General features: G+C 36.3%; 1 protein-coding gene across 2 annotated transcripts; it reads left to right on the top strand.

Moving 5' to 3' along the window:
• Nucleotides 1–846: 846 nt before the first annotated feature.
• Atf-2 (Activating transcription factor-2) lies at nt 847–20,694 on the top strand. Of its 2 annotated transcripts, XM_089647907.1 has the most exons (5): nt 847–968; nt 8,669–8,819; nt 12,824–12,938; nt 14,163–16,043; nt 19,315–20,694. In XM_089647907.1, exons 2-5 carry the CDS (start codon nt 8,687–8,689, stop codon nt 19,496–19,498), a joined length of 2,313 nt encoding a protein of 770 aa, XP_089504033.1. In that variant the 5' UTR covers nt 847–968; nt 8,669–8,686; the 3' UTR covers nt 19,499–20,694. The 2 variants fall into 2 exon arrangements, with proteins under 2 accessions (XP_089504033.1, XP_089504034.1); XM_089647908.1 differs by lacking the exons at nt 847–968; nt 8,669–8,819 and adding an exon at nt 10,873–10,929.
• Nucleotides 20,695–26,651: the final 5,957 nt, after the last annotated feature.

Here is a 26,651-nt window from a genome sequence, read left to right as displayed (position 1 = left end):
TTTTTTTATTACAATTTTCGCTTATTTCTGTTTATTTTACAGTTCAATTTAATTAATATATATATAACATTTTTTATTTTATTTAAGGTATACAGAGATTGTGTAACATGATGGTGTGAAATAAAAATTATCTATGTAGAAATACAAACAAGTATAAGTTTTATATACTTTATAAAAAGTGTTTCGTCAACATCTCACTAGGAAAACAATTGTTGAGGGATCACGTTTTTTTAATATAGTTTTGTTATAAATTTATTGCTTGATTTTGTTACAAAATATTGGATAGCAAAAAAATACGGATTTTAATACTTATTAGAAATAATGTGTCATGTTTGATTTGGTGTATTTAAGTTATAAAAACTTTTGTTTTACCAGTTATAAATAGGTATACGTGAATGTGTTGATGTATTTTCTGTGGGTTTTGCCGCGATGTAAAGATGAGGCATATAGGCATGTGATTATAAATTAATGTACCTTTTATAATATTAATTATAAAGGGAATGGTTAGGTTGAGAAGGGGAAAAGTGAAGCATAAAAAGTAAACGTGAAGAATCAAATGTTTTATTAAATTAAAAATACAGTAATATAAAAGTAGGTACCTTTAACAAAAGAGAGAAAATCTAAAATTGAAAAGCCTATGTATAAGCAAGTATGTGGTGGATTAAGAACATTTAAGTTATGTGGAAGTGCTCTATTCCCACACCTGTGGAGAAATGGAACAGTGTTTAAAGTTAGTAAATACAGAGTCAAAGCTTCAGTCAAGAACAATACGAATAAGAATATGGTGTTCTCCATTCTGACAGTTGCTTTTGTCTATGGTTATTTTTGACAGTACTTCTGACATGACGTTTAGGATGGTTATTATTGTAACATTTTTTGTTTACGATTTTCCTTCGTGAATTCGTTTGTAAAATGTAAATAGTTTTTACACTAATCGAACTACTATTAATTGTTCTGCCCGTGAAACAGTGAGTACTTTAATTTGGAAATTTATTTTACTTACTAATACATGGCGAAAGTCGACATTCTTGTTTTTTTTTAATAAACAAGGTTCTTATTTAAATCTTCTACTAGTTCCGCTAGAACTCATAATTTATACTAAAGATTGTTTTGTTTTTGAATAAAACATTTAATACATTTATTGTTTCATAAAATATTAAAATTGAGTCAGAGAGTAATTTAATTTTGACTATTATATTAGATCAATATTGGGTAATTTTTGGATAGGGCCTGACACGCTTATTACGAATATTTTTTAGAAAAAAACTTTATATTCGCCTTAATTACTATAAAAGAAAACTTTTTGCATTTCGGGCGGCGGAAAATTATGAATTTAAATTTTCAATTGCGTTAACCAAAATTCACTTCGCGAATCGATGCGGCGGCAATCAGCTGCCATTAGGTACGTCACTGTTATGTTGGTATCCCTGATACATTGATTTGTATCACAAACCATGTTACACAAACCTAGCGTAGCCGGTAAACTAGTTGAAAACTGGGATGTTTTTCTTGCCTTGACGCGAGCAGGCGTTATTAAGGGGCACTTTCCTTTGTATCACAAACCATATTACACAAACCTCGGCATCCCACGAAGATAGCAACGGTCGTATTTAGCTCTTGTTAATGCATCAGTGATACCAACATAACAGTGCGTTCCTAATGGCGTCGCGTTGTCGCCACATCGATTCGCGAAGTGAATTTTGGTTTTATGCAATTGAAAATCAAAATGCATAATTTTCCTCCGCCCGAAATGCAAAAAGTTTTCTTTTATAGTAATTAAGGCGAATATAAAGTTTTTTTCTAAAAATTATTCGTAATAAGCGTGTCAGGCCCTATCCAAAATTTACCCAATATTGGAGCTATTATTTTATTGAAAACTATATATTTTCCAAAGCTTATTTTGGAAATCTTATTTCTATCATTTATCTAATTCTCTTTGGTCTAGCGGTTTGCGATATTAAACCTAAATAACAAAAAGTATTTATAAACTTATTACAAACCAACCAGTAAAAAAATGTTAATAAAAACGCACAGTTCAAAGAAAAAATGCATAATTTCGCTGCACGCTTAATACGCAATTATTTTTAACAAAGCTGATTTCAGCTTCATTACAAGAGAAGACTATTTATGTCAAGGGAGACGAAAAAATATATACCTAATAAATATTTTTACGTCATAGGTTAAGTTTGACGGTTAGAAAATACGCATAAAATATTTAAATATCCCAAACGTATTTTGTGTATATTTTTTCATCTCCCCCGAAATAAATAATCTTCTCTTGTGGTAAAGAAGCTATATGATATGACACTGAGTGTTATTTTAAGAAAATTGTGTATTTAAGCGAAATTATGCAATATTAGTAAAATAGTTTTTATTTAGTAATTTGGTATTTAATTAACCCTTCAAGTCTCTGGCATATCGACCTTTACATCTCTTAAAGATGCTGCCAGGAAGTCGGAAAATCATTTCTTAAAGTATCTGAAAATAACTGTTTTTGAAAAGTGATAAAATACGCCATCAAATATTATTATCAGAATTAAACATATAAATTATGAATATTAAAATTTTCGAATTAAACATAAAAAGTTTTAAAATGACTCACCTTACGTTTTTTTCATTTTAGTGTTTAGCACTGAACTAAAATTACTGATAACGAAAAAACACATATTTTACTAAACAAATGTATTACAGACATTACTGCCACCTCACTTTTGTGTCGTTTCATATAAAAATAATTAATGAAAATTCACAAAGTTTTATAAATTTATCTCAAATTGCGGTCGGAACCTTAGGTTTCATAGAAGTGTACATTTTAATTATTCTATGGTTAACTTCTATATTTGAATGTAATGTTTGGTATTTTCTCTTTCTAACACCTATTAGTTCAAATTTATATCTATGACGGTAAGGGAGACTCAACGATTTCTATGAGACCGTATGAGCTGTTCCGAAAAGCTAACAAATTAACTCTATGGATAATAGCTGTTCGTTCAAAAAAACGAAACAAATTAGCCCAAGAAGTAAGGTAAACATTACACAATGTTTTTTAAACCTATTTGAGTTAAATAGAGTCCACAATGGAATGCTGATACCAACCCTGATGAATGGCAGTGAACCATAGAACTGGCAGAGGAAGGATGAAAGTAGATTTAACCCTGTAAAAATAAGATCCCTCAGGCGTACGTATAGTAAAACCGTGTATGATTGTGAAAATTGTTGAGATTTGCAAAAAAATGCAAGGCTTTCATTATGTATTTAATATCCACGGTATAAATATGCGATAATTACATGTCACAGAATACAAGCATAATCAAACACTTTCAATAATTTAAACAAAAATTACAATTAACTGGCATTTGATCATAAAATTATGACAGAAAGTATAAAATTAATACAACCTCTAGAAGGAGATACAAGCATATGCAAAATATTATAAACAAGTATAAGTAGACTTAGGTTTAATTAATAATGATTTAGAAGATATGATAGTATAGCCTTTTTGTACCTAGCTTCTGTGCAGTTAAACAGATCACTACATCTGCGTACCTTTTGAGGGTTGATTTATCTAGTTCATATGAATAAATAATTATTATTTTGTAGACTGATACAATCTTCAACGGTTTTAATTATTTAATATTTTTTAAATCGTCTGCAAAAAGTAATACATTTATATTGTTATCAAATATATTAACAATATCGTTTATAAACAGTAAAAACAGTATTGGGCCTAAATGAGACCCCTGTGGTACACCACTTGTAGCTATAAATTGGTTGGAAAGGAACGAATTGATTTTTACTAGTAGAACTCTATCAGTTAGCTAACCAGTATAAAAGTTTTCCATCGATACCGAGCTTACATAGTTTAACTTGGAGAATTATATGGCAAACATTGTCAAATACCTTAATAAAGTCCGTATATATGGAATCGACTTGAGTTCTATTAGCTAATGCGTTCGATATATAGTTTTCATATAATGAGAGATTTGTCAAAGTGTATCTACCCCACAAAAATCCATGTTGATTCGGAACAATAAGGTGGTTAAAATAAGGAAAAATTTTATCTAGTAATAGTTTTTAACAAAGTTTTGGTATTATGGATAGCTTACATATTGGTCTATAGCAGTGGCGGCTTGTGACTTTTGGATGTACTAGAGTGCTAATATTACAAAAAATGTCATTATATGTCGCTATATATCACATTTATTACCCTTTTGAATATAGGTGTCAGATAACAACGTTTCCAAATGTTAGGGAAGCAACCTGTGTCAAGGGATTGATTAAACAATGAGCCAATCGACTCAGCCAGTGAAGTGGGTTTGAAGTTTTCAAATGGGACAAACATATTAAAAAAACATGTAAAAGACTCAGATCAATTGCTGGCAGAATGTACACATTAAATTTTTTCCTATCAATTGAAACACTTAAAATAATTTATATGTCAATGGCAGAATCTATTATAAGATATGGATTAACCATATGGGGAAATACTAGTATAACCAATCTGAAACAAGTCCAAGTTGTACAAAACGCAATTGTAAAATTACTAGTCGTCCCTAATATTTTTAAACAGAGACATAATACACCGTTGCTGTTTCAGAGTGCCAAAATTTTACCTGTTAAGGCTATACTATGGCAAAAAATCATAATTCAGTATATATTTACCCCGCAGCATAAAGAAAAATTAGAACATAAATACAGTACTAGATTCACGCGCAATGACGGGTTAATAGTTCCGAAATTTAATAATAAATACGGACAGAGAACGTTTGAATACAACATACCGAAGATATTTAATTTATTACCTGATACTATAAAGCAATGTAAATCTATGAATAAGGTTAAATATATGGTGAAAAATTGGCTATCGGAAAAAAAATATTTATTTTAATATGAATGAAAAATTGTATGAAAAATTGTTAATTCTGTAGATATAAGATGTAAATTATAACTTTAAAAAATGTATTTGAAACTAACTTTAAGCACCTGTTGACAAGCCAATTCAATCGGCTTAGCAGGACTTGTTTGTTGATATTATGTATTAACTATTTATTCAATAAAAAAAAAAAATAAATAAATAAGCAATACAATTTAAAAGGATAGATTAAAGGTCCGGTCTTCTTGTTTTTATGTTTTTGTTATTAAATTTGGTAGAGGCAGCACTTCGCAGTGCGTCTACAACATTTTTATAAAAGGAATTTATTTGATTTTCATGTGATTGTGCTGTTGATTTTATATCAAGGTCTGATTGGTCGAAATCTTGAATTATGTTTAGAAGTTTGCTGTTAATAGTTTCAGTATATTTTGTTATTTCAACTTTTGATTTTGGATTCCATCTAGAAGGATCAATCATATTATCATTACACGATTCCACAGTTCTCGGCCAAACAGACTTTTGGGATCTGCATTGAAATCACCTAAAATAATCGCACTCATCGAATTTCGTTTACCTTGCTCATGCACTTTGTGAATTCCTCGAGATTTTCGGGTTTATTTAGGATTGCGACCCCACCATAAGGTCGTCCAATTAAAGGGCTATCAGCTAGATTTACGGCTGAAGTTCCATATCCTGAAAATTGGGGATGAATTTTTGAAAATATGTTTGTTTCTGTTGGTAGAACCCATGTTTCCTGGAGCAGTATTATATCATTAGCATAAATCTTGTATAAAATGCTTTGTCTGTCGAATCGACCTACAGTTCTGAGATACTATCCGCAGAAAATTTGTATTTTTATGTGGATCCATTTTTAGAAGTTTTATCTTCTCTGTTCAGCGTGGATATCGATTTTTTTTTTTTTAATTTTAGGACTATGACACCTGGTGGCCAAATTTCCTCATTGATGATTTCTGAAAATTTTTCGCTGTTTATTCCGATTTTAAAAGTTTCAAACTCGCCTGATTTTGCCAGAAATTTATCTATTTTACAATGTATATTGTGGGAGATCAATAACCCATTTATTTCATCGGTAGTTGTTTCCGGATCGAATCGGGAGGCAACATGTACCTCTGTTTTGGAAGCACTTTTGACCTGGAGCTCTTGTTTTTTCCTTTTATTAAAATATGCGAGTTTTTTCTTTTTTTGTAGGTAATTTGTCTCCAATCATTCATGGTTACTGATGTTTGATTAACAGGGCTCTTCAGGTTATTTGTTTTCTGTTGGAAGCGCCTTATTTGCTGTCATCAGATCGGTTTTATCCAGTTTACTTGTCCCTCTGTGAGATTTATTCCACACGTTGTTTTTTTGGGTTGGCTCGTTTGATTTAACATTGTTTGAGACGTTATCCATTGAAACGGAACAGATTAACCCCTGATGAAATACTTACGAATAATGAGTTCATTCTCAGATAATATCTCTAAACCAGCCGCGTGTGGGCCGCCATTGACAAAGCTAGAGGAACCAACATCGGGGATTTAAGTATGTAAGAATAAAAGGGATAAAAGGTTTCCAAAAATTACATTTATTCCTACAACTTATAGAATCTATCAGCTCACGGCCTCATTGCTGCACGTAAAATTTGTCGACTCGAGTGCTCGCTCGTGGCTTCCTGTAGACAACGTCCCCAACCGGCTGCCCGTAGAATATCGGTAGATGGCATCGTTTGCTTGATGTTCGCCTGATGATTTAGTTTGCTACAGGTGGGCTTTAACTTTGTCACATCGTCAACAGATGTCGTTGTATCATCTCTGTTTATTTTCAATGAATATGTTGTTTTAAAATCTTGCAGTTCTTGTCGAATTTTTGTAACATCTTCGCAAGTTGCGAAGTTATCGTTCAATACATTCAGTTTTAGATTACGCATGTCGTTCTTCAACATTATTATTTCTTTTAACAAAGTAGTTACATCTACATGATCAAACGTTACTGGTGGAAGTTTATTAATGTCTAAAACAACAAATTTTGGCAGAAGTTTGCCATCAGTTTCTCTCGTGTATTTAATCAAATCAGTGATTGACCTTTTCTTTTTTCCCTCACCGATTCTCCTCGTCGAGGGGCCTGGAGGTTGGCCTAGAATACTCGTAAGTAGAGTTCTTGCGGAGTCGATATCTTGTTCCTAGAACATATCACACACTTGGGTTAGACAAATGTCATCCATCACTTCAACCTTTTGTTGAATGAAAGCCAGAACTTTGTTTATGACGAATCCGCAACTACATAGATTTGCCATGTTTATTTATCACTTGCGTGCGTTTGCCGTTTGTTTCGTTTAAATCAATTACTTAATTTTAAAATATACGATTTTAAAAAATGCGTAAACAGACTTTCCGTGCGCCACGCCGACGCGCACGATACTAGCGGCTGGTAGTGAATAGCTTGGGCGACAATAATTTAAATCAATTTAACTAGTATTAATATTGCAAAAAATGTAAGCATAATGAGTAAGGTTAGGAAAGGGGCGCTTTGATTGTTTGGACATGTGGTGTTAATAGATGTAGTCAGGCCATATCAAGGGTCAGAATAACAGAAGGGTGTGTATGAATGTTAATGAAGCAAGGAGTGTGTGCCAAGACCGAGTTGCGTGGCGGTCCATCCTCTGTGGAGAAATGGCGCGACGGTTAGTTAGTAGTAATAAAGGTAATTATTTACTATTCCGCCACACCATCTCTCAAGGAATGACCGGGTATCTCATCAAAATTACAGTTCAACACACCTACAAAAAGTGATATAAAGTCATGAAAAGTGATTAAACAAAACCTAGGTTAAATAGGTTACATAGTTAATTATTTAACCTAGTTTTTGTTTCATCGCTTTTAATGACTCTATATCACTTTTTAAAGGTGTGTTTAATTGTCATTTTGATGTATAAAAATGTCACACAAAAATGTCACTACAAAAAAACTTTTGAATTTAATTTTTAGCAACATTACATCTGATGGAAAAATGCATGTTTGAAAAGTGACTCTAAATATTGCATTTTTTTAAAGCCAGCATTGAAAAGGTTAAATGACCTTTCTTCTGATATTAACGTTTTCGATTTCAGAAAGATAAAACGAAAAAATGCTGTTATTTAATAATATGTATTGACTTATTACTACGATAGAATGAATTTTATATGCATTAAAGAACTAAAATAGTTGTATAATAGTTGAATAATACAGGGTTTTCCAATAAGAGGTGTTATTTTGAATATCCCGCTATTTCGGTAGATGTTACTTTTGAAGCTGTCATTTTTTGACATTTGACAAGTAGAAACTACGCCATTAATAAAAATGGAACGATACACGCTTCAACAACGCATTGAAATTATTAATATTCACTTGAGTGAATCAAATGCAAATCATCTTGAGTGATGGTGATGAGGCCCATTTCCACCTCGGTGGCTTCGTCGACAAGCAAAATTGTCGCATCTGGGGCTCGGAAAACCCAAAAGTTATTTTTGAAAAGCCTCTCTATCCTCAACGTGTGACTGTTTTTTTGCGGTTTATGGTCAGGCGGAGTCATTGGACCTTACTGTTTCGAAAATGAGGCTGGAGCAACAGTTACGGTGAATGGATTGCGCTATCGAGAGATGATTAATGATTTTTTATGGCCGGAATTGGATGGTATTGATCTGGACAACGTTTACTTTCAACAAAACGGCGCTACGTGCCACACAAGCAACGAAACCATTGATCTTTTACGATTGAATATCAAAATAACACCTCTTATTGGAAAACCCTGTGTTTGTTATAGAAGACGGAAGGTCCTGCAATGGGTGGTCCCGTTAAGCCCTTCTGCTGTAGAGACTGTGGAGCCACCTTCACCAATGACGACCGCCTGTCGGTGCACTCCCGCAAGCACGACATGTCCCTGCAGCTGGGGGCCAAGGGAGGCGCATACGTCGGTAAGTCAATCATAACAGTCTCGTCATCATCCTGTCACTACATCCCAGGGAGAAATTTTACCTCCTCCATGCAGTTCCTGTACCGTTCCAATCCTTTTCCACGCTATAATCCTCTTCCTCGGTCTACCTCTGAGTCACTTCCCTTGGGGCACCCACGAAATGAACAGAAAATCTGAATAAGCAAGCCGAAAATGACCACTCCATGCCAACAGAATTGAAAAATACCTCTCAGACGAACATATCGAAGTGATTGCAATTTTTAATATTTGCTTTACATTCATATCGAGGGTCCTGAGCCAAAAGGGCGTTAGTGATATTTTGCCTCTTTTCATGAGAGCAAATATAAAAAAAGGGTCATTCATAAATGTGTGTTCATCACAGAGTAAGGAATAGACAGAGCTGCCCATGAGGGCGAGGGGAACAAACCAAGTGGCACGGAGCGGGGGGAGTGGCGTGGGCTTGTCCTCGTCAGTGATTTGTCAATAGATGAATCTGACAGTATACAGGCACCAAGCATTGTAATATCACCATTTAGTGTGCGAAAATATAATCTGCTTACGAATTAATAGTTCTTTTTCAATGACGCGCAACTTGCCGGCTGTGTAACGAACTTAACTACATATCCCAAATCGGGTAAACATAAGTTCAGGCTTGTTTCCAAAATTTTATATTTCATTACACTATTTAGTTAGACACTTTTACAGATGTGTTATAATTTACCCACCGCACCTAATTTTAGCATTGCTACGCCAAGCGATTCGTTTAAGAATGAATATTCAGATCCTGCGTAATAAAGTTCCGCAGTGGAATGCTTTGCAAACCGTTCCCTTACTTTAGCGAACTTTACTTTTCTGCGCTGGGTCTGGTTATTTTAATGTGCGTTCTTCGGTGTTCAACGTCCGACCGATGTCGTAGATTATTCAAAGCATTCTCGGACCCTCAGAAAGGTGCCAAAAATATGGTTTCATGGTTTGTCTCCAGTTTGTCGAAATGAAATCTCGATTTCATGTTGGGGTAAGTCTATGTCTTCTGATGGCAGTGTTATTCATCTAATTCTTAACCCCCAGGTGGCGGGAAGCATCCTAAGTCATTTTAATGCGCTTGCCTCACACAAGGGAGCCGAATTTAGTTATTTCTATGTTTGAGTCTTTGCTGTAACGTGTACACGCAAGTTATAGGGTCAAATTCTACATGTAAATTCTACGTGAACTAAAAAGTATTTGGTAGCTATTTTAAGATTTAAAAAATCTTACCATTTATAAATCTTAACTTCTTTTCGTCATTTTATAATAAGCCATATTCCAAAACTTCCAGTAATTGTTTGGTTTCGGTTGCCTCCTTGTATCTTTTAAAATGTCTGCTCAGAAGATTTTCATTTCTTAGCACAAACTGCCTCCTGTTTTATATTATGTTTTTAGTTTTAATATTCTTGTTTTGTCCTGTACTGCTGTTATTGTTATTCTACTTTTTGTCATCACTTTGTATAAACAGTATATTTAGTATTATAATATTAGAACTGTATTGGGTAAGACACACTGTAGGAATAATTTTAAGAACATGACCACTAATACTAAATTACCGTTTTTAAGTTTATTATAGTTAAGCGCACTTGAAGTGAAATGTCACTAAACTGCACTATATAAATGCCTTGTTACTATTATTATTAGTAATTTTTAACTCTATAAAACTTTTATTCGTAATTTAATACAAGTAAACCGTGAAGACGAAAAAATTTATCAAAATGGATCAGTCCTTTGTCATCGGAGACGCTGATAATGGCAGACACAAACATACGTAAGCACCTCCAACTATAAAGATAATTCTGTTATGTTTATGTCTGGCTTTTGTTGAATAATTTTTGTTTACGTTATCATCGTTCTAAAACAACATTCAGCATTATTTATAAATACTTAAAGCATGAACGAGTTTATTGACGTGAATTCGAACAAAGAACAATCATTGGAATTCTGTCGAATGACAATTTCAAAAGGTAATATTGTTCGGCTCAATCAAAATATTAATCGTGCTGCGTGGCCGGCCGTGTCGGAAGTTGACACAATCGTACACTTTGACGCAGACTAAGGGCTATACGTGGGTTGTCATAAAATGGGTTGGTTTTGTGTTTTAATAGAACCATTAACAGTGTTTTTATATAACTCCTTTTTGCCTGTTCCAGAAATTTTTCAAAATATGATATATGTGAAAACGTTATTTTTAAAATGAGTGTGTAACAGTTATTAACGTTAGTGAGTTCAGTAAGATCAGGTGAAATAATAATACATACAGGTTTCTCAGAATGTTTTTACATAACACCATAATGGTTCAAACTCTTTTTAATTACTGTCAAATTACAGAGCATTTTTGAATTTTTATTTATGAAAAACAACCATTAGTAAATGACCGCCATCCACTTCTTTGCACTCATGTAGCCTGAAACTAAAATTTTCAATCACTCGTTGGAGCATTGATTCCGTCTGTGATTCTTCGCTTGAAAACATTCAAGTTGGGTAGTAATGGGTTGAAAACTTTACTTTTAAAGTAGCCGCATAGGAAAAATTCAGCAGGCTTTAAATCTTCACTCCTCAGTGGCCAGTTTATATCTCCTCGGCGACTAATTACTCTTTTATGGAATAAATCGTAAAGAGCAGCTAACGAGTCATTTGTTACGTGGGAAGTGGCTCCATCTTGCTGGAAAAATATGTTGCGGTTGTAACCAATCTGATGTTGCATTTTTGGAGCCAAAATATCGATCGGAACGAAAAAAATTCTGAGACATCCTTAAGTATTATGTATATCATTCTTTGCAGATCTCTACATTTCTCACACAATCATACATGGTTTTACCACACACACGCCTCAGAGATCTCATTTCTACAGCATTCAGTCTAATTTCATCCTTCCTCTACCAGTTCTATGCCTCACTGTCGTACATCAGGGTGGACTGCTAGCTTCTGAAAATGGATATTTCATATTTCTTTGAACATAGAAATATGTAGTGCGTTAATGATTTATTCTCTAAATTTGGACAGCAAAACAACCAAAGCCCTTTTGGCATTTTGTTCTTGTCCATAGTGATAACTTTTATTTTTATATGGAAAGGAAAAGAATATTGCCAGGGCGTTTAGGCCGTCTGTGATTATAATTCTAAGGAACCTAATGCCCCAAAAAAAATAATTTTCGAGGTCGCAGGTTCAAATCAAGATGTTTCGATAGCTCTTGGAATATTTCCAGTCGCGAGTTTCTTCTATATGAAATATAGAAAAGAGAACGGAATGGAACTCTGAGAGGATGCCACCAGAATAATAAAATTTCTACCTTTGGTCTTGGTGTCCTCAATGTTCCCTCTCTCTGCTAGCACAAAAAAACTCTACGGCGAATTTCGCTTAACCCGGAATTGCAACCCAGCAACCTGTTATCAGTGGCGCTGCAGAAATGGTACTGAAGGTACTTCCCATCTCCTGGTGGCAAAGGTTATGGGACGGGAAGGTAGGGAGTAAACTATTAGAGATAACAATTGGCTATATCACCCGGCTATAATTGGCTATATCATATTGGCTGTTCACCCGGCGTGCGCAAGTTTATTTCATTTGATTAATTTGTATTGTTTAACAATTTATACATGTTAAATAATAAATAGTATATTTACGACATGTTCCAAGGTGGGAGATACTCTTAATATCGCCCTAGTATAAAACCACCATTCAGAATTGAAACGTTGCTTGAAATGGATTCAGCCGTGTTTGGTGACCAGATCGGAATGGCCAGATACTTCCTCGCCATCCCATTCCTCATCACCTTCCCCTCCTCACTACCTGCAGTCTCACAACATACCCCTATTGGAGATACCGTAGTCTCACTGGCTCCAGATGATTGGGAGGAGTTGGGACTCTTGTGCGGTATTAACACCCTTTTGGCTTAGGCCCCTCGATGTATATTATTTTGAACCGAGCACTGCTCCCTCGACCAGTGTCTTCAGCTGTTGACTTTCTCATTACTTTCTACAGCCGACCAGACTCCAACCCCCACAAGGTTCATCAGGAACTGCGAGGAGGTGGGACTCTTCCAGGACCTGCAGAATGTCAACCCCTTTGAGGAGACTTTCAAGAGGCACATGGAGAGGTAACTTCACGTACTATAACTTGAAATCAAACTGTTGTAGCACGTCGACCATTCACTTTCAAGATTACTACTATTCATTTAAAATCTGATGTTTTAAACATTTATGTTTATTTAAAGTAATAATTAACCTAGTAGATCCTCAACTCGTTTCAAATCATCTTATTAATGCAACAATGCTGGCACTAATGCAGGAAAAAATTCAATAATATATCGCTTGCACCGATTAGGTGATGAATACTCTAATATATCGCTTGCACTGATTAGGTAATGAATACTCTAATATATCGCTTGCACTGATTAGGTAGTGAATATTCTAATATATCGCTTGCACCGATAAGGTAATGAATATTCTAATATATCGCTTGCACCGATTAGGTAATGAATATTCTAATATATCGCTTGCACCGATTAGGTAATGAATATTCTAATATATCGCTTACACCGATTTGGTAATGAATATTCTAATATATCGCTTGCACCGATTAGGTAATGAATATTCTAATATATCGCTTACACCGATTTTGTAATGAATATTCTAATATCGATCACGTCGGAAGTCTATTACCATATAAAAGATGAGTAAAACAAAATTTGACTGCAAGTAGCAATAGAAAAGTGTACATTCAATAACTGTATTTTATGTTAATGTTGGTTAACCACTTAATGCTAGGGTTTTTTAATAAAACGTAAATCAGGTTTTTTTTAAATGTTTTATTCAAAATTTATACACTTTTCAATTAAAATATAAATAAGAATGAAATAAGCAGCTCAAAAACACGACCGATCTCAATTGCAGGCAAATTCAAACTGAGTAAAATACATCGAGGTACTTAGTCAGTCAGTCAATAACTAGCAGTTACAAGCGAGCGCTCATCGGTATGTGGATTGGGCGGCCTTTTCGGCCGGCCTCCCTGCGTAGCGCCCCGTCTCCTACCTCACCGCGCCGCCATAAGCTACGGACCTACTGCGCCCAGCGCTGCACGAACCTTAAAGCAGAGGCTACGGATAATCATCAACTCGCTATATTGCTCGCGCTATTGTTTCTCTCTCTGCACAGACAGAGTGAGTTACAGCAACGTGTGCGGGGGACAGCTAGTTCATAATATGATTATTATATATGATGATATTTTTACATTTATATTTGTTAATTTCTTTATGTTGTTGTACTATCCATGCTTATGTTATGCTGTATACATGAAAATAAATAATCATACTTATTTTCAGAAGTGGCCCCAGTCACCTGGTTCTGGCCGGGGATCTAATGGGGACAGCAACAGATGACACCTTGCACACTCCACACATCTTCCCTCATCTGCCCGATGATACTAATAATACTGGCATGTACTCTGCCAATACCGAACGGACTACTCTGACAACCAGTCGGCTCAGTAGCGATGAGGGGTCCAATCAACTAACAGTCGTCAAGTGCATGTCCTCGAGCGTGGAAGATAACCTCTCCTCCATCGGCCACGAACACGACAAAGATGATAAACACTACAGAAAGGTGACGGTATTAGTTGAACGCAAGATTAAAAAGTCTATAGACAGTGGAACATCATCAAAGTCTAAATTGACAAGACAGAATTCAATCGATTTGCCCGACGATCTCAATGGTCAGAATTTGAGATTTGAACACTTGAGAAATGAAGATTCAAAAAAGGATGAAAAACATTGCGAACATGGCGATGCTTCGAGAAACCGTGACGATAGAATCATGCAAATTCCTGTGATTTCCATCTCAGAAACACCTAAAAGTAACGCAAGTCTGAATGATATAGAATTTATCGATGTAAATAATCAAGCAAATGAAATAGGCCTCAATCCAAGCAAGCACAGGACGCAAAGGCCCCCTTCACTCGGCGAATTAGTGGTTGCTAAAAAGGACAGCAAGTTTTTGGACGTTAAAAGCTGTTTGAAAGGCAGTTATTCTAAACTGATCAGTCAGAAATCAATCGATATGGCGTTGGTGCATTTCACAAATGAGGCGCAATGCAAAATGATGGACTTGAACAATATTTCCATAGAAGATCTGCCGGATTCCACTTCTGTTATCAAAGAAAGCGTTTCAAGTTTGTCTTCGCAAATTTCTCAAGATTCAAATAGGCCTGCAGATGAAATCAACGTGCAGACAATCAGTAAACGGAGAAGACTGGTGTTTTCTAAGAGTAAATCAACGTCGAGTAAAGCATCAAGTGATATAGAAAAAATAGTTGAACCGAATAAATCAAAATCTGATCAACAAATGGGTGGTTTTTGCATCGAAACTCTCGGTGGCAATATAACATCTGAAAATAGCGGTTATGAACTAATGCTAAAATGGCCGGATGGTAAAAAAGTGTATTTAAAAGAAGTCCACAGAGACGGCAAAGAAATAACGGAACAAAGAAACGTAAATGAAACATTAGAGACCGTATTTCAATCCGTGCCTTCACCAAACACTAACGAAATTCATAAACCAAACGTCAAGCAAAAGTTAAAAGACATGATCATTTGTAATAACGATCGACAAATATTGGACGGAGGCGGTAACATTGTTTTAAACCCGCTACCTATACAGACTCCAATCATTTTGCCGGAAAATTACATGCTTTTACCTCAAATAAGTTCATTGGATGCATGCAATATACCGGTTTCGACAGTTTTAACAAATAACGTACAACTTCTTTCTTTTGTATCACCCAAGATTCAGAATCATCAGAGTGTTTTAATGCCAAACAAAATGGCAGATTATCAAACGGTAAATCATGTTGAAAGAAACTGTTCACAGCCGGTTATTCAAACGATATCCGGGGGCAATATATACAGCGGAGACAATGCAGTGATTTTACCCAAACAATGTCTTAATACACTTGCTCAGAAAGGGCCTCCTACTAATAAATATGACCCGTTTAACCTTAATGCTTTAGTTAGTGGAAGCACGTCTGCCAAACCTGTGAAGAAAAAATTGGCGGGTGATTCATCAAATGATAATGCGAAAAAAATTAAATGTGAGGCTAGTTCTAATTTAAGTAAAAATAGGCCTAACGAAGTTAAAGGAAACCAAAGTGAAGAGATGAGAAGACAGTTGGTTCAAGAAAGGAATAGAGCGGCAGTGTCGAGATACAGGTATAATTATTTTGCACTTTTATGTAGACTGATCTAATTATGTATTACCTTTTTTTCGGGTAATTCACCATCTCTTGATACCTTATATATAGGATAATAGTGGCTATATTTTATTAGATAGGACGAAAACAAGATTTGTTGTAAACTACTATATCTTCTCTAAAATATAGTCGCTTTCCGTGTCTGTCTGTTTGTGCGCATAGTTCTTCTAAACTACGCAACGGATTTTGATAACGTTTTCACTATCCTTTAGAGAATTTCTTCCGGAAGGTTTATAATTCAGGTAAATTATATTTATAGAAAGTAGAGAAAAGTCTATGTTTTGTAATCAAGTCGTAAAAAAATATTTTCGGGCGCTTACATCGCTAACACTGGCTAAAATCTTATAAGATACATCAGAATAATGTACTACGGAATTGTATATCTCAAACAGGCCTACAGAAGAGTCTGCGATGGTTTATGTCTATCTCCTTTGAATAACCCCAGCAACGCTGGGTACACGTCAGCTAGTCTATAATAATGCACACCCCAGCTACGACATTATTATTTGAAACTTAAAGGGCAGATACTTTGTAATACTACTGAAATAAACTGAAGTTAAGTATAGTTAAGTAAGTTTACTATACTTTACTCAACTTACAGTTAAGTAAGTTAATAAACTTTTTTTTTTTTTTTTTTATAGTGAATACCTCACAAGAGTCCCAACTGCTCCCGTCTGGAGCCAGTGAGACTATGGCATCCCCGATTGGGGGATGTTGTGAGGCTGAAGGTAAGTGGGGAAGGGAAAGAGGAAGGTGGGGAAGTACCTGGCTATTCAGATCTAGTCACTAAACACGGCTAAAGCCATTTGGAGCAACGTTTCAATTCTGAATGGTGGTCTTACACCAGGGCGATACTGGTAGTATCTTCCACTCTGGAACGTGTCGCAAATACACTATATATTATTTTAATTAATTAATTGTGAAATAACACAAATTAATCAAATAAAATTTATTTGCGCACGCCGGGTTCGAACCCGCGACCTTCGGAATGGTAGTCCAATGCGTTACCACTGGACTATGCCGGCCGTCAAACTGAAGTTAAGTATAGTTAAGTAAGTTAATAATCTGAAATTAAGTATTTTTTTTTTATTTTTTTTTTTATATTAACTCCACACAGGAGGCCCTGAAGAAAATAATTTCCCTCAGGGCCTATGTCATCTTTGGGGATGCTGTGTGGAGGGTCTTTTTGTGGAGAGGAAGGAGTGAACATGGGTCTTGAAGAGTCCCATGTTGTAGGAGGGAGGAAACACAGAGGCCGGCAGTTCGTTCCACAGCCGAGCTGTTGAACTTAAGAACGAATCGTAGAAGCGACCCGTTCTCGTGTGACAAATGTCAACCATGTACAAATGTTGGGCACGCGTTTGGCGTGTATCCCGACTACGCACCGGTGCCGAAGGGATCAATGACGCTAGTTCCTCAGAGCATCTTCCATTGTAATACCGATAGAACAAGGACAGCATACCTACCTGACGCCTGTGCTCTAAAGATTGCAGTCCGTTTGTTAAGATTGGGGAATCTATCAAACGGACCGCCCGTTTTTGCACAGAGTCAAGGGTTTTTTTCAGGTATTTAGGGGCTCCGGACCAGAGATGGCTGCCAAATTCGACAGTAGGGCGCACTTGCGATTTGTACAGGGTCAGCAGTTGTGTATTATTAAAGTATCTGCGGGCCCTGTACAGTACGCCCAGCTTCTGAGAGGCCAGCTTTACTCTGGCTTCGATGGAGCCCCCATACCTGAGCTGGTCACTTATAGTTACACCAAGCATATCAATGGAAGGCCTGTTCGGAAGATTGCTTCCGTTGAAGGAGACTAGATTATCATTTAGATCCCTTTTAGACGTAATCAGACAGGATTGGGTCTTTGAAACATTAAATTCGACGAGATTATTTTTACCCCAGGAGGAAATACTCTCGAGATAACCGTCCATTCTCTGCTTCAAAGCCCTCCGAGCCGTTGGAGTTTGTGTGCCCTTTGGGGGCCTGTCGAACAAAAAGCTATCATGAACTGTACTGTCATCCGCGTAACAATGTATCGGTGCACATGTCAAAAGGTCATTGATGTGCAACAAAAACAAAGTCGGAGACAGAACCGATCCCTGTGGGACGCCAGCATTTATAGAGTGCGAGGAAGAGGTGAAACCGTCAGCAACCGCCTGAATCGACCTATCCCTTAAAAAGTCAGCAATCCACGTACACAGGGATGCGGGAAGTCCGTAAGAAGGCAATTTGTTGACAAGTCCTCGGTGCCAGACCCGGTCAAAGGCCTTGGATATGTCTAGTGCGACCGTTTGGGTCTCACCGTGACGTTCCAGGCACCGCCCCCAAACATGCGACACATACGCGAGAAGATCACCGCACGAGCGGTTCCGCCGGAATCCGTATTGACGGTCGTTGATAATTTTGTTCTTCTCGAGGTATGTGAGCAGTTTGTCGTTGATCACACGTTCCATCACTTTGGACAGAACTGATGTGATCGCTATGGGGCGGTAGTTGGCCGGGTTGGAGCGGTCACCTTTCTTGGGAATAGGGTGAATGACCGCTTTTAAGTATAGTTAAGTTAGTATACAATATTCATATATACTTCTGAATACTTCCAAAATACGTGATAAACATGTGTAAAGGACGACGTCTGTCTGATTGACAATCTGTTGTTACCCAATCTCTAGTGCATAGACGCAATGTAGGCATGCTTAGTCTGTTCTACATTTATTTTAATGGAGCCATCTCAATCCTTATGTAGCTCCTGCTAGCAGCATTGATTCCCTGCGCACTGGTGTACATGCACGAAGCACGGCAGACACGAGCGGAACACCCTTTCACAGTTGACGTCGGTTTCATGAGAATGGGTTGTTTCTTTGACTCATTTTTGTGTAGGTCGGCCCGTGTGTGGAACGATCTACCAGCATCTGTTTTTACTTCTTCATGGACAGACAGGGGCGCTCTTGTGAGGTGTAACAAAAAAAATATTAAATATGCCGGATAGCAATTCCTTTCCCACCATTAAAGAAGGGCTTGCCCTTCCCGCAGAAAGTTTAAAAGATTGAAACGTGTTTTAAATTTTACATAACTAATAAACAACCATTAAGGTATCTTGACGATTGTTTATCAGTTGCGTAAAATTTAAAAGAAGTTTATTAGTAAGGGACCAATGAAGTTCATGAGTGCCCTCGTTTTTCTGATTTGTTTAAACTAAAAATAAAGGTAATCAATGTTTTTGTGAATGATTCCAGGGAAAAGAAGCAGAATAAATACCAGGGACTACAGGATGCCAACAAGAAGTTGGAGAAGATGAACCAAGGCCTCATGGAAAAGCTGGAAGTGGCCATGGAAGAGATTCAGAGGCTCCGACACAAACTATCGCTTCATCAGGGCTGCCAACACAATCATAATAACCAAGACGCCAAAATATCATAGTCACGCTAAAAATATCATGTCCATAACTTCTCAACGATCTTCCATACATCCAATCCAAATTCAGTCAGTCTTTAGAGATGGCTGTTCCACCCGGACTGCATTTCAAATTTATTTACAATTTGTAACATTTTTGTTAAATGTTACTTTAGCTTGTGGCCTTCACGTTTCACGCTCGGGGTGTAGTAATGAAAAATTTTGCAAAAAATGTTGATTTTTTTTTATTAGCTCTGTAACAAAACGCAACCGCACAAGCTCGAATTCTTTCTCATTCTCACCTGATATTGCATCCTTATCTACAAACGGAGGCATTGCAGATCTCCTATTGGACGTACAGCTCACAGTTCACCAAACAGTGGCTCACCCGTCCGCTACCCATCTAGAATGTACAACCAGCAGCCTACAAAAGCAAGTGCATGGCCTTGAACCAAGTAGAGATCACGAGCCGGTCGTAGGCTCAAGACCTCATACTGGAAGCGAGATGTGTTGTCCTTACCTGCAAGGTCTTAAAGAAGTTCTAGGCTCAATGCCTGATAACTGATAACTGGTTGAAGAGTGCCCAGAGGAATACTATATTTTTCGAATATAGTCGGGGATAACGTGCCGGGTTGTCTTTTCCTTAAAGTTTGTTATATTCGTTATAACTTTTACATAAATTTCTTATTTTTGTGCAGTTTACAAATCGTTTGCATAAACACACCATAATAATAATTAAATAATTATATTATCGCTCGGTCCACCGTTCTATAAATTACATTGATTTTGAATATAGACTCTTTTAAACGATAAATGAAACATGTTTCCAAATGAATAACCGCTATTGCAAGGCATCTACTGAATGCCTTTCAGATATTATCCGAACACGTGCATTACGACTCGCAAAAGTAAAGCTACGATTTCACTAAACAAATTTTTTACTTTACTTAAAGCTTTATTAGTATTTTTCTTAGATTATCACGAGCGTGATTATGAGTTCATAATTCTATTATGAACGTGGAACACGGTATACAGATGAAAATTGCGTCCTATTGAACTCTTAATTTTTTTGCTGTTGAATTTTTCAATATTATTGCGGTTGATTTAACTACTCGAGCGATAGCTACCCACGTTTAGGAAGGTGATTCTTATGAATTATAAATTTAACTATTTAAAAAAACAATTATGAAACATAAAAATTTTGTTTAAAAAAAGAGGTACGATAATATTAATCAAATCGATTAGCCGAATCGAAAACCGAACACCCGTAAATCTCCATCGCTCGAGTGTCTAAGCAAATATTGATTGCTATGTATAAGTTAATTTGTTCTTACTACTCGAGGATTTAGGATCACAGGGGCCTATCTACAAAAACATTGTTTTGAGATAATTTTTTTTTTTTTTTTAAACAGTTACGAATCACCTGACAATATTTGAAAATCTCCTACTACCATCACAGTAAGCTGAAAATGTTGCTTGTGTTGTGATAGAGGACTTAGCCAGCCGAGAAATTGAACACACTACGCCTGGGTGGGACCCAAACGCGATGTCAACTCAGCCACCGACCGAGATAAACGCAAATAAAGATTGGAATGCTTGTATGCCCAACTGTATCTATTAAATGGCTGTATGCACGAGATAGAGCTTCATGTCACCAATAAATATGATTATGGCATTACCGAAATCAAGTTTAACTCAAAACACCAGTTTTGTAGTTAGACCCCTGTGATCCTAAGCCCCCAAACTATACCTTCATCAAATGATTACTGCATAATATTGTAGTTGCGTAGTTATAAAATATTCGTTTTTTACATTAACCCCACAGAGGAGGCCCTGAGATAAATAATTTCCCTCAGGGCCTATGTCATCTTTGGGGATGCTGTGTGGAGGCTTTTAAGGAAAGGGAGGAGAGGAAGTTCTGGGAAGGAAAATGGTATGAGAACTGGGTAGGAATCTAGGGATTTGTGTGTCCAGGAGTGAGAGACTAGTTGGAGAGGTCAAAGGGTTTCCCCAAACCAGCCTCTCCAGATCAGGCATCACCTGAACACACCTCACCCGATGAACCCGGCCACCTCTGCTAAGTCACCAAACGTAGCGAACCACTTATAGTGACCTATATCAGAGGTGTTGGTTATCCATTAAATGGTTCCCGGGGCGGTGGTAGTCAAACCCACCTCCCAAATTGAATCTTTGCTTCTGTAGGAATTGAAAAATTAATTTATTCACTGCGCACGGAGAGCTAATACAGTTGTTGTATGTGCATTGTGCACTGCGGCACCCAGCTGACTCAAGCATTCATTTCGTAGAATTCGAAGGAAAGGTTGAATCATTACCAAAAATTTACTTTGAATGATGAAAATTTAAGAAACATTAGGACGGGTTGTTTCGGAGAATTTGAACAATTCTTCAAATTTCAATGTTAATTTTCAAGTTTTGTTATTATTTCAGTTCTGTCAAGCAACTAGCCTATAATGATAGAATAACAGAACTTGATTAGGACTTTCACGGAACCCAAAAATGAACGTTGAAATTTGATGAATAGTTCAAATTCTCCGAAGCAACCCGTCCTTAGTGTTGTATCAGAAAATTTTAACAATACATCAAATTTCAAAGTTAATTCTGTGAAAGTCCTCTTTAAGTTCTGTTATTATATCAACATGGGCCAGTTGATTCATAGAACTGAAATAATAATAGAACATTCAGTCCTTGAAAATTATGTGTGAAATTTGATGAATTGTTTGAATTCTCTGAAACAGCCCATCCTAAGCTTGTCTACTTACCTATATGGTATACTTTCATTACTTGGTTCCATTAATTGAATTTCTATCATTCAAAACAAATTTTTGAAAATATTTTATTCTCCCTTCACAACTCTCATATTATAGTCAACATACCCCCACTGTGTCCATTCAGTTGGGACTGTAATTCGTGTTTTGAATCTTACCATTATTCTCTTTTAATTCTATTGATAAATGTAATGTTCTTATTAACGCACTTCTGGCGGGAAGGGTAGTTCTACCTTTTACGCCACTCCTATTTGAAAGGCGGAAAAGGCGTTGCTGTCCGATAATTTTATATCAATCGCTTTGTAAGGGTCCCAACTATATGTATATGTATTTAAACACGTGAACCAAGTCTTTCCTCATCTTCAAATTCTTGTCTTTTGTGTGGGAAAATATTTTATCAAAAGGAAACTATATTTAAACCCATAGAACAGTTAAATACATCCTTACATTTATCGCAATGAAAATGCAGAAGTTTTTTTTGTAATGATGTAAAGGATGTTGGCATAGACATTCAAATTGACAGACCAGCCAATAAGGGGAAGGGAAAAAAACAAGTTGCTGGGAGCGCGGGAGGAGGCGTGACCATATTCCTTTCTGTGATTTGTCAATAAATTAATCGGACTAACTAGATTAACTCGCATTGTAACATCACTATTCAGTCCTATAAAATAAAATCTGCTTAAGAATTACTAGTCCTTTGTACAATGGCGCGCAAATCGCTGGCTGCGTAAAAAAAACTTAACTACAGGGTTTTCCAATAAGAAGTGTTATTTTGATATTCAATCGTAAAAGATCAATGATTTCGTTGCTTGTGTGGCACGTAGCGCCGTCTTGTTGAAAGTAAACGTTGTCCAGATCAATACCATCCAATTCCGGCCATAAAAAATCATTAATCATCTCTCGATAGCGCAATCCATTCACCGTAACTGTTGCTCCATCCTCATTTTCGAAAAAGTAAGGTCCAATGACTCCGCCGAACCATAAACCGTGCCAAACAGTCACACGTTGAGAATAGAGAGGCTTTTCAACAATAACTCTTGGGTTTTCCGAGCCCCAGATGCGACAATTTTGCTTGTTGACGAAGCCACCGAGGTGGAAATGGGCCTCATCACTCAAGATGATTTGCATTTGATTCATTCAAGTGAATTTTAATAATTTAAATGCGTTGTTGAAGCGTGTATCGTTCCATTTTTATTAATGGCGTAGTTTCTACTTGTCAAATGTCAAAAAATTACAGCTTTAAAAGTAACATCTACCCAAATAGCGGGCTATTCAAAATAACACCTCTTATTGGAAAACCCTGTACTAATCCCAAATCGGGTAAACAAATGTTCGGGTTTGTTTTCAAAATTAAATGTTTTGTTGCACTATTTACTTAGATACTTTTACAAATCAATATATATTATAAGAGAGTACAGTTTGCGTGCCATTAAAACTTAGAAACGAGTCCCGGTACGATCATGGGAGTTGTATGGTGTGGTAGCCCTCTATCCCCCATCCATCGAAGGTTCCCGTTTTTACCTGAAGGGCGTGCTTTTGAAGATATAAGGGCTGGAAGTTTTGCCCTCTAGAAATTTCTAAAACAGTCCAGAACATTCGAGAGCATTCCACAACATTCTGGAATGTTGTGGAATGTTATTGAACATCCTAGATCTTAATGGTCTAAAAACGGGATTACAGGCCATTTCCTGATAAACTTTTGGTAAATTCGTAATCGTGACAATACATTGGTATCTTTAATAGTATAAAACAAAGTCACTATCCGAGTCTGTCTGTGCGCTAAGTTCTTCTAAATTATGCAACGGAGTTTGATAGAGTTTTCACTATCATTTAGAGAATTTCTTCCGGAAGGTTTATATATATATAATACACGGATATTATATTTATTGAAAGTAGAGAAAATTCAAGCAATGCCAGGTACACGAATGCATAATTTACCCACCTCACTCATTTTTAGCATCTCTTTGCCAATGCTTTTCGTTTAAAAATGAACATTCGCCTTACTTTATCGAACTTTAACTTTCTGCACAGGGTCTGGTTATTTCAATGCGAGCTCTTCAGCGGACAATGTATGACTATTCTCTCCTGGTGCCAAATAATGTTGTGGTTTGCCTCCAGCGTATCGAAATTATACCCAGATTTTACGTTAGGGCAAGTCTTATCAATTTATATGTCTATGATTGTTGGCTATTTAAATGAATTATTTTCCATTTCTAAATTTTTTTACTAACAGTAATTTAGTTGAAACAAAATATTGCTTTTATTAATTATTCGCATTAAGAGTGTAGCGGACCTCCCACAGCTCTCAACAGTGTCCGTGGTCGAGGAGTAAGTCTTTCGACTTGCAAGCCGAATGTAGCGGGTTCAAATCCCGGCATGCGCAAATAAATTTTATTTTATGAATTTGTATTATTTCACAATGTATTCATTTAAAATAATATACTTGCGGCACGTTCCAGAGTGGAAGATACTCTCAGTATCACCACCATTAAGAAGTAAAGTAAAGACCACCATTCAGAATTGAAACATTACTTGAAATAGCTTTAGCCATATTTGGTGACCAGATCTGAATAGCCAGATACTTCCCCACCTTCCTCTGCCCCATCTCCTTCCTCTCCCCACCACCTTTAGCCTCACAACATGTCCCAATTGGGGATGTCGTCTCACTGGCTCCAAACAGTTGAGAGTTGGTTTAAGGTAGAGAAATCTTAGGTAGGTATTACCTAAAGACATAATAATAATATGTAGTAATAAGAGTATAATTATTGTGTAATTTAAATAATAACCCAGTACAAGACACTGCCGTCATGTTCCCTCGTTATAAAAAAGTTTTATTAATTTGTTTTCCATGACATAAACATTATATAAAATTGTTACTAAAAACTATTTAATGTGTAAGGAAACCTGTGATATTAATTTTTAAATAAATAAATATATTATCAATATAAAAGTCCAGCGCTATTTTATTTTTTTAAATAAATCATGTTTATATTAGGTACATATTTTCAACTAAAATTGTCAAATTTTCAACTAAATTATAGGTGTGATTAATCCAATTCTCGAAGTAAATAATAACAACAACAAAAAAGTGGCAAAAGCTAAAATTTTCAGGTATGATTAATGACAGATTCATACTTTTATGGCGCTAGCCGTTTAAAGGAAGATTGCCCAGAATTACTTAAAAGAATTCAATTCAAGTGTGCCCATCAGACAAACTAGACAAACCCACACATCAAACATCCCTCAATGCAAGAGTAACTCGAAGCAAAACACATTTTCCACACTTTGTACTCTTCAACATTTCGTATAGTGAATTCGATTTATTTAACACAGCACCTCGCGTTTTCAAACCTAACATTCACACAATACATATGACTACACAAACTAGATCCCTTCCCCTCCCACTCACCATCCCAGGGCCAGGAGCCGGCAGACTTTCAAAGAAGAGAAAGTGAAGAGCCAAATTGTGAAAGAAACTGGATAACCGAGATATCAGAGAGCCAAAGAAACCGGCGAGGGAAGACCAATAACTTTTAACCGTTCAGGCTAATTAGTTCGCTTTCGGGAACAACTCATATGATCTCACAGAAATCATTGTATCTCACTTGTTGTTTTATGAGAAATATGATTTAAATTGTGTTAGAAAGGGAAAACACCACACTTTATATTCAAATCTAGAGTTAAAATATAACCCATTATGAAACCAAAGGTTCCGACTGCAATTAGAAAAAAACTTATATAAGACTTTGGGAATTTTTATATGAAATGACAAATATTTGAGGTGGCAGACTAACTAACCACCACGCCGTTTCTCCGCAGGGGTAGGCAGAGAGGACGGGACGTTAATCAACTCGATCTTGGCACACACTCCTTGCCTCATTCACATTCATACATCGTCTCATACTCATCTATTATTCTGACTCTTGACATGGCCCGACTCAAGTATCTCTTTCACTTGGTCGTGCCATGTCTTCCTCGGGCGTCCCCGTCTTCTGCTACCATTCACATTTGCATCGTAAAATTTCGAAGCGTACTTCATCACCTTTCAAAAAGAGTTTTCAATTTTCGGTAACTTTCAGAAAAATTCTATTTATTGGATTTTATTGCAAAGCTAAAGTAAATATGTAAATACTCCGACCTTCTGGCAGAATAGGCCTGAGGCCTGAGGAGTTAAATAAATATTAAATGAAAAAACACACTTTGTAATACACCACTTTTTATTTGAATTAATAACTGACAGCCAACCGGGTTTCGCTTACCTAAAGCTTTGTCAGGGCTTATTATATTAACTAAAGATAATTACATACGGAGACATATATGTATATATATATAAGAAAATACAGCAATGAGTGAAAGAGATACAAATAGAAAAGAATGTACCTTATTGGTGACAG

The sequence above is a fragment of the Hesperophylax consimilis genome, chromosome 27 (assembly GCF_061612785.1).
Source record: "Hesperophylax consimilis isolate HC1 chromosome 27, BYU_Hcon_1.0, whole genome shotgun sequence".
In the NCBI taxonomy this organism is placed as follows: domain Eukaryota; kingdom Metazoa; phylum Arthropoda; class Insecta; order Trichoptera; family Limnephilidae; genus Hesperophylax; species Hesperophylax consimilis.
Note: the sequence above shows the minus strand (reverse complement) of the source record. Positions and strands in the feature narration are given on the sequence as shown.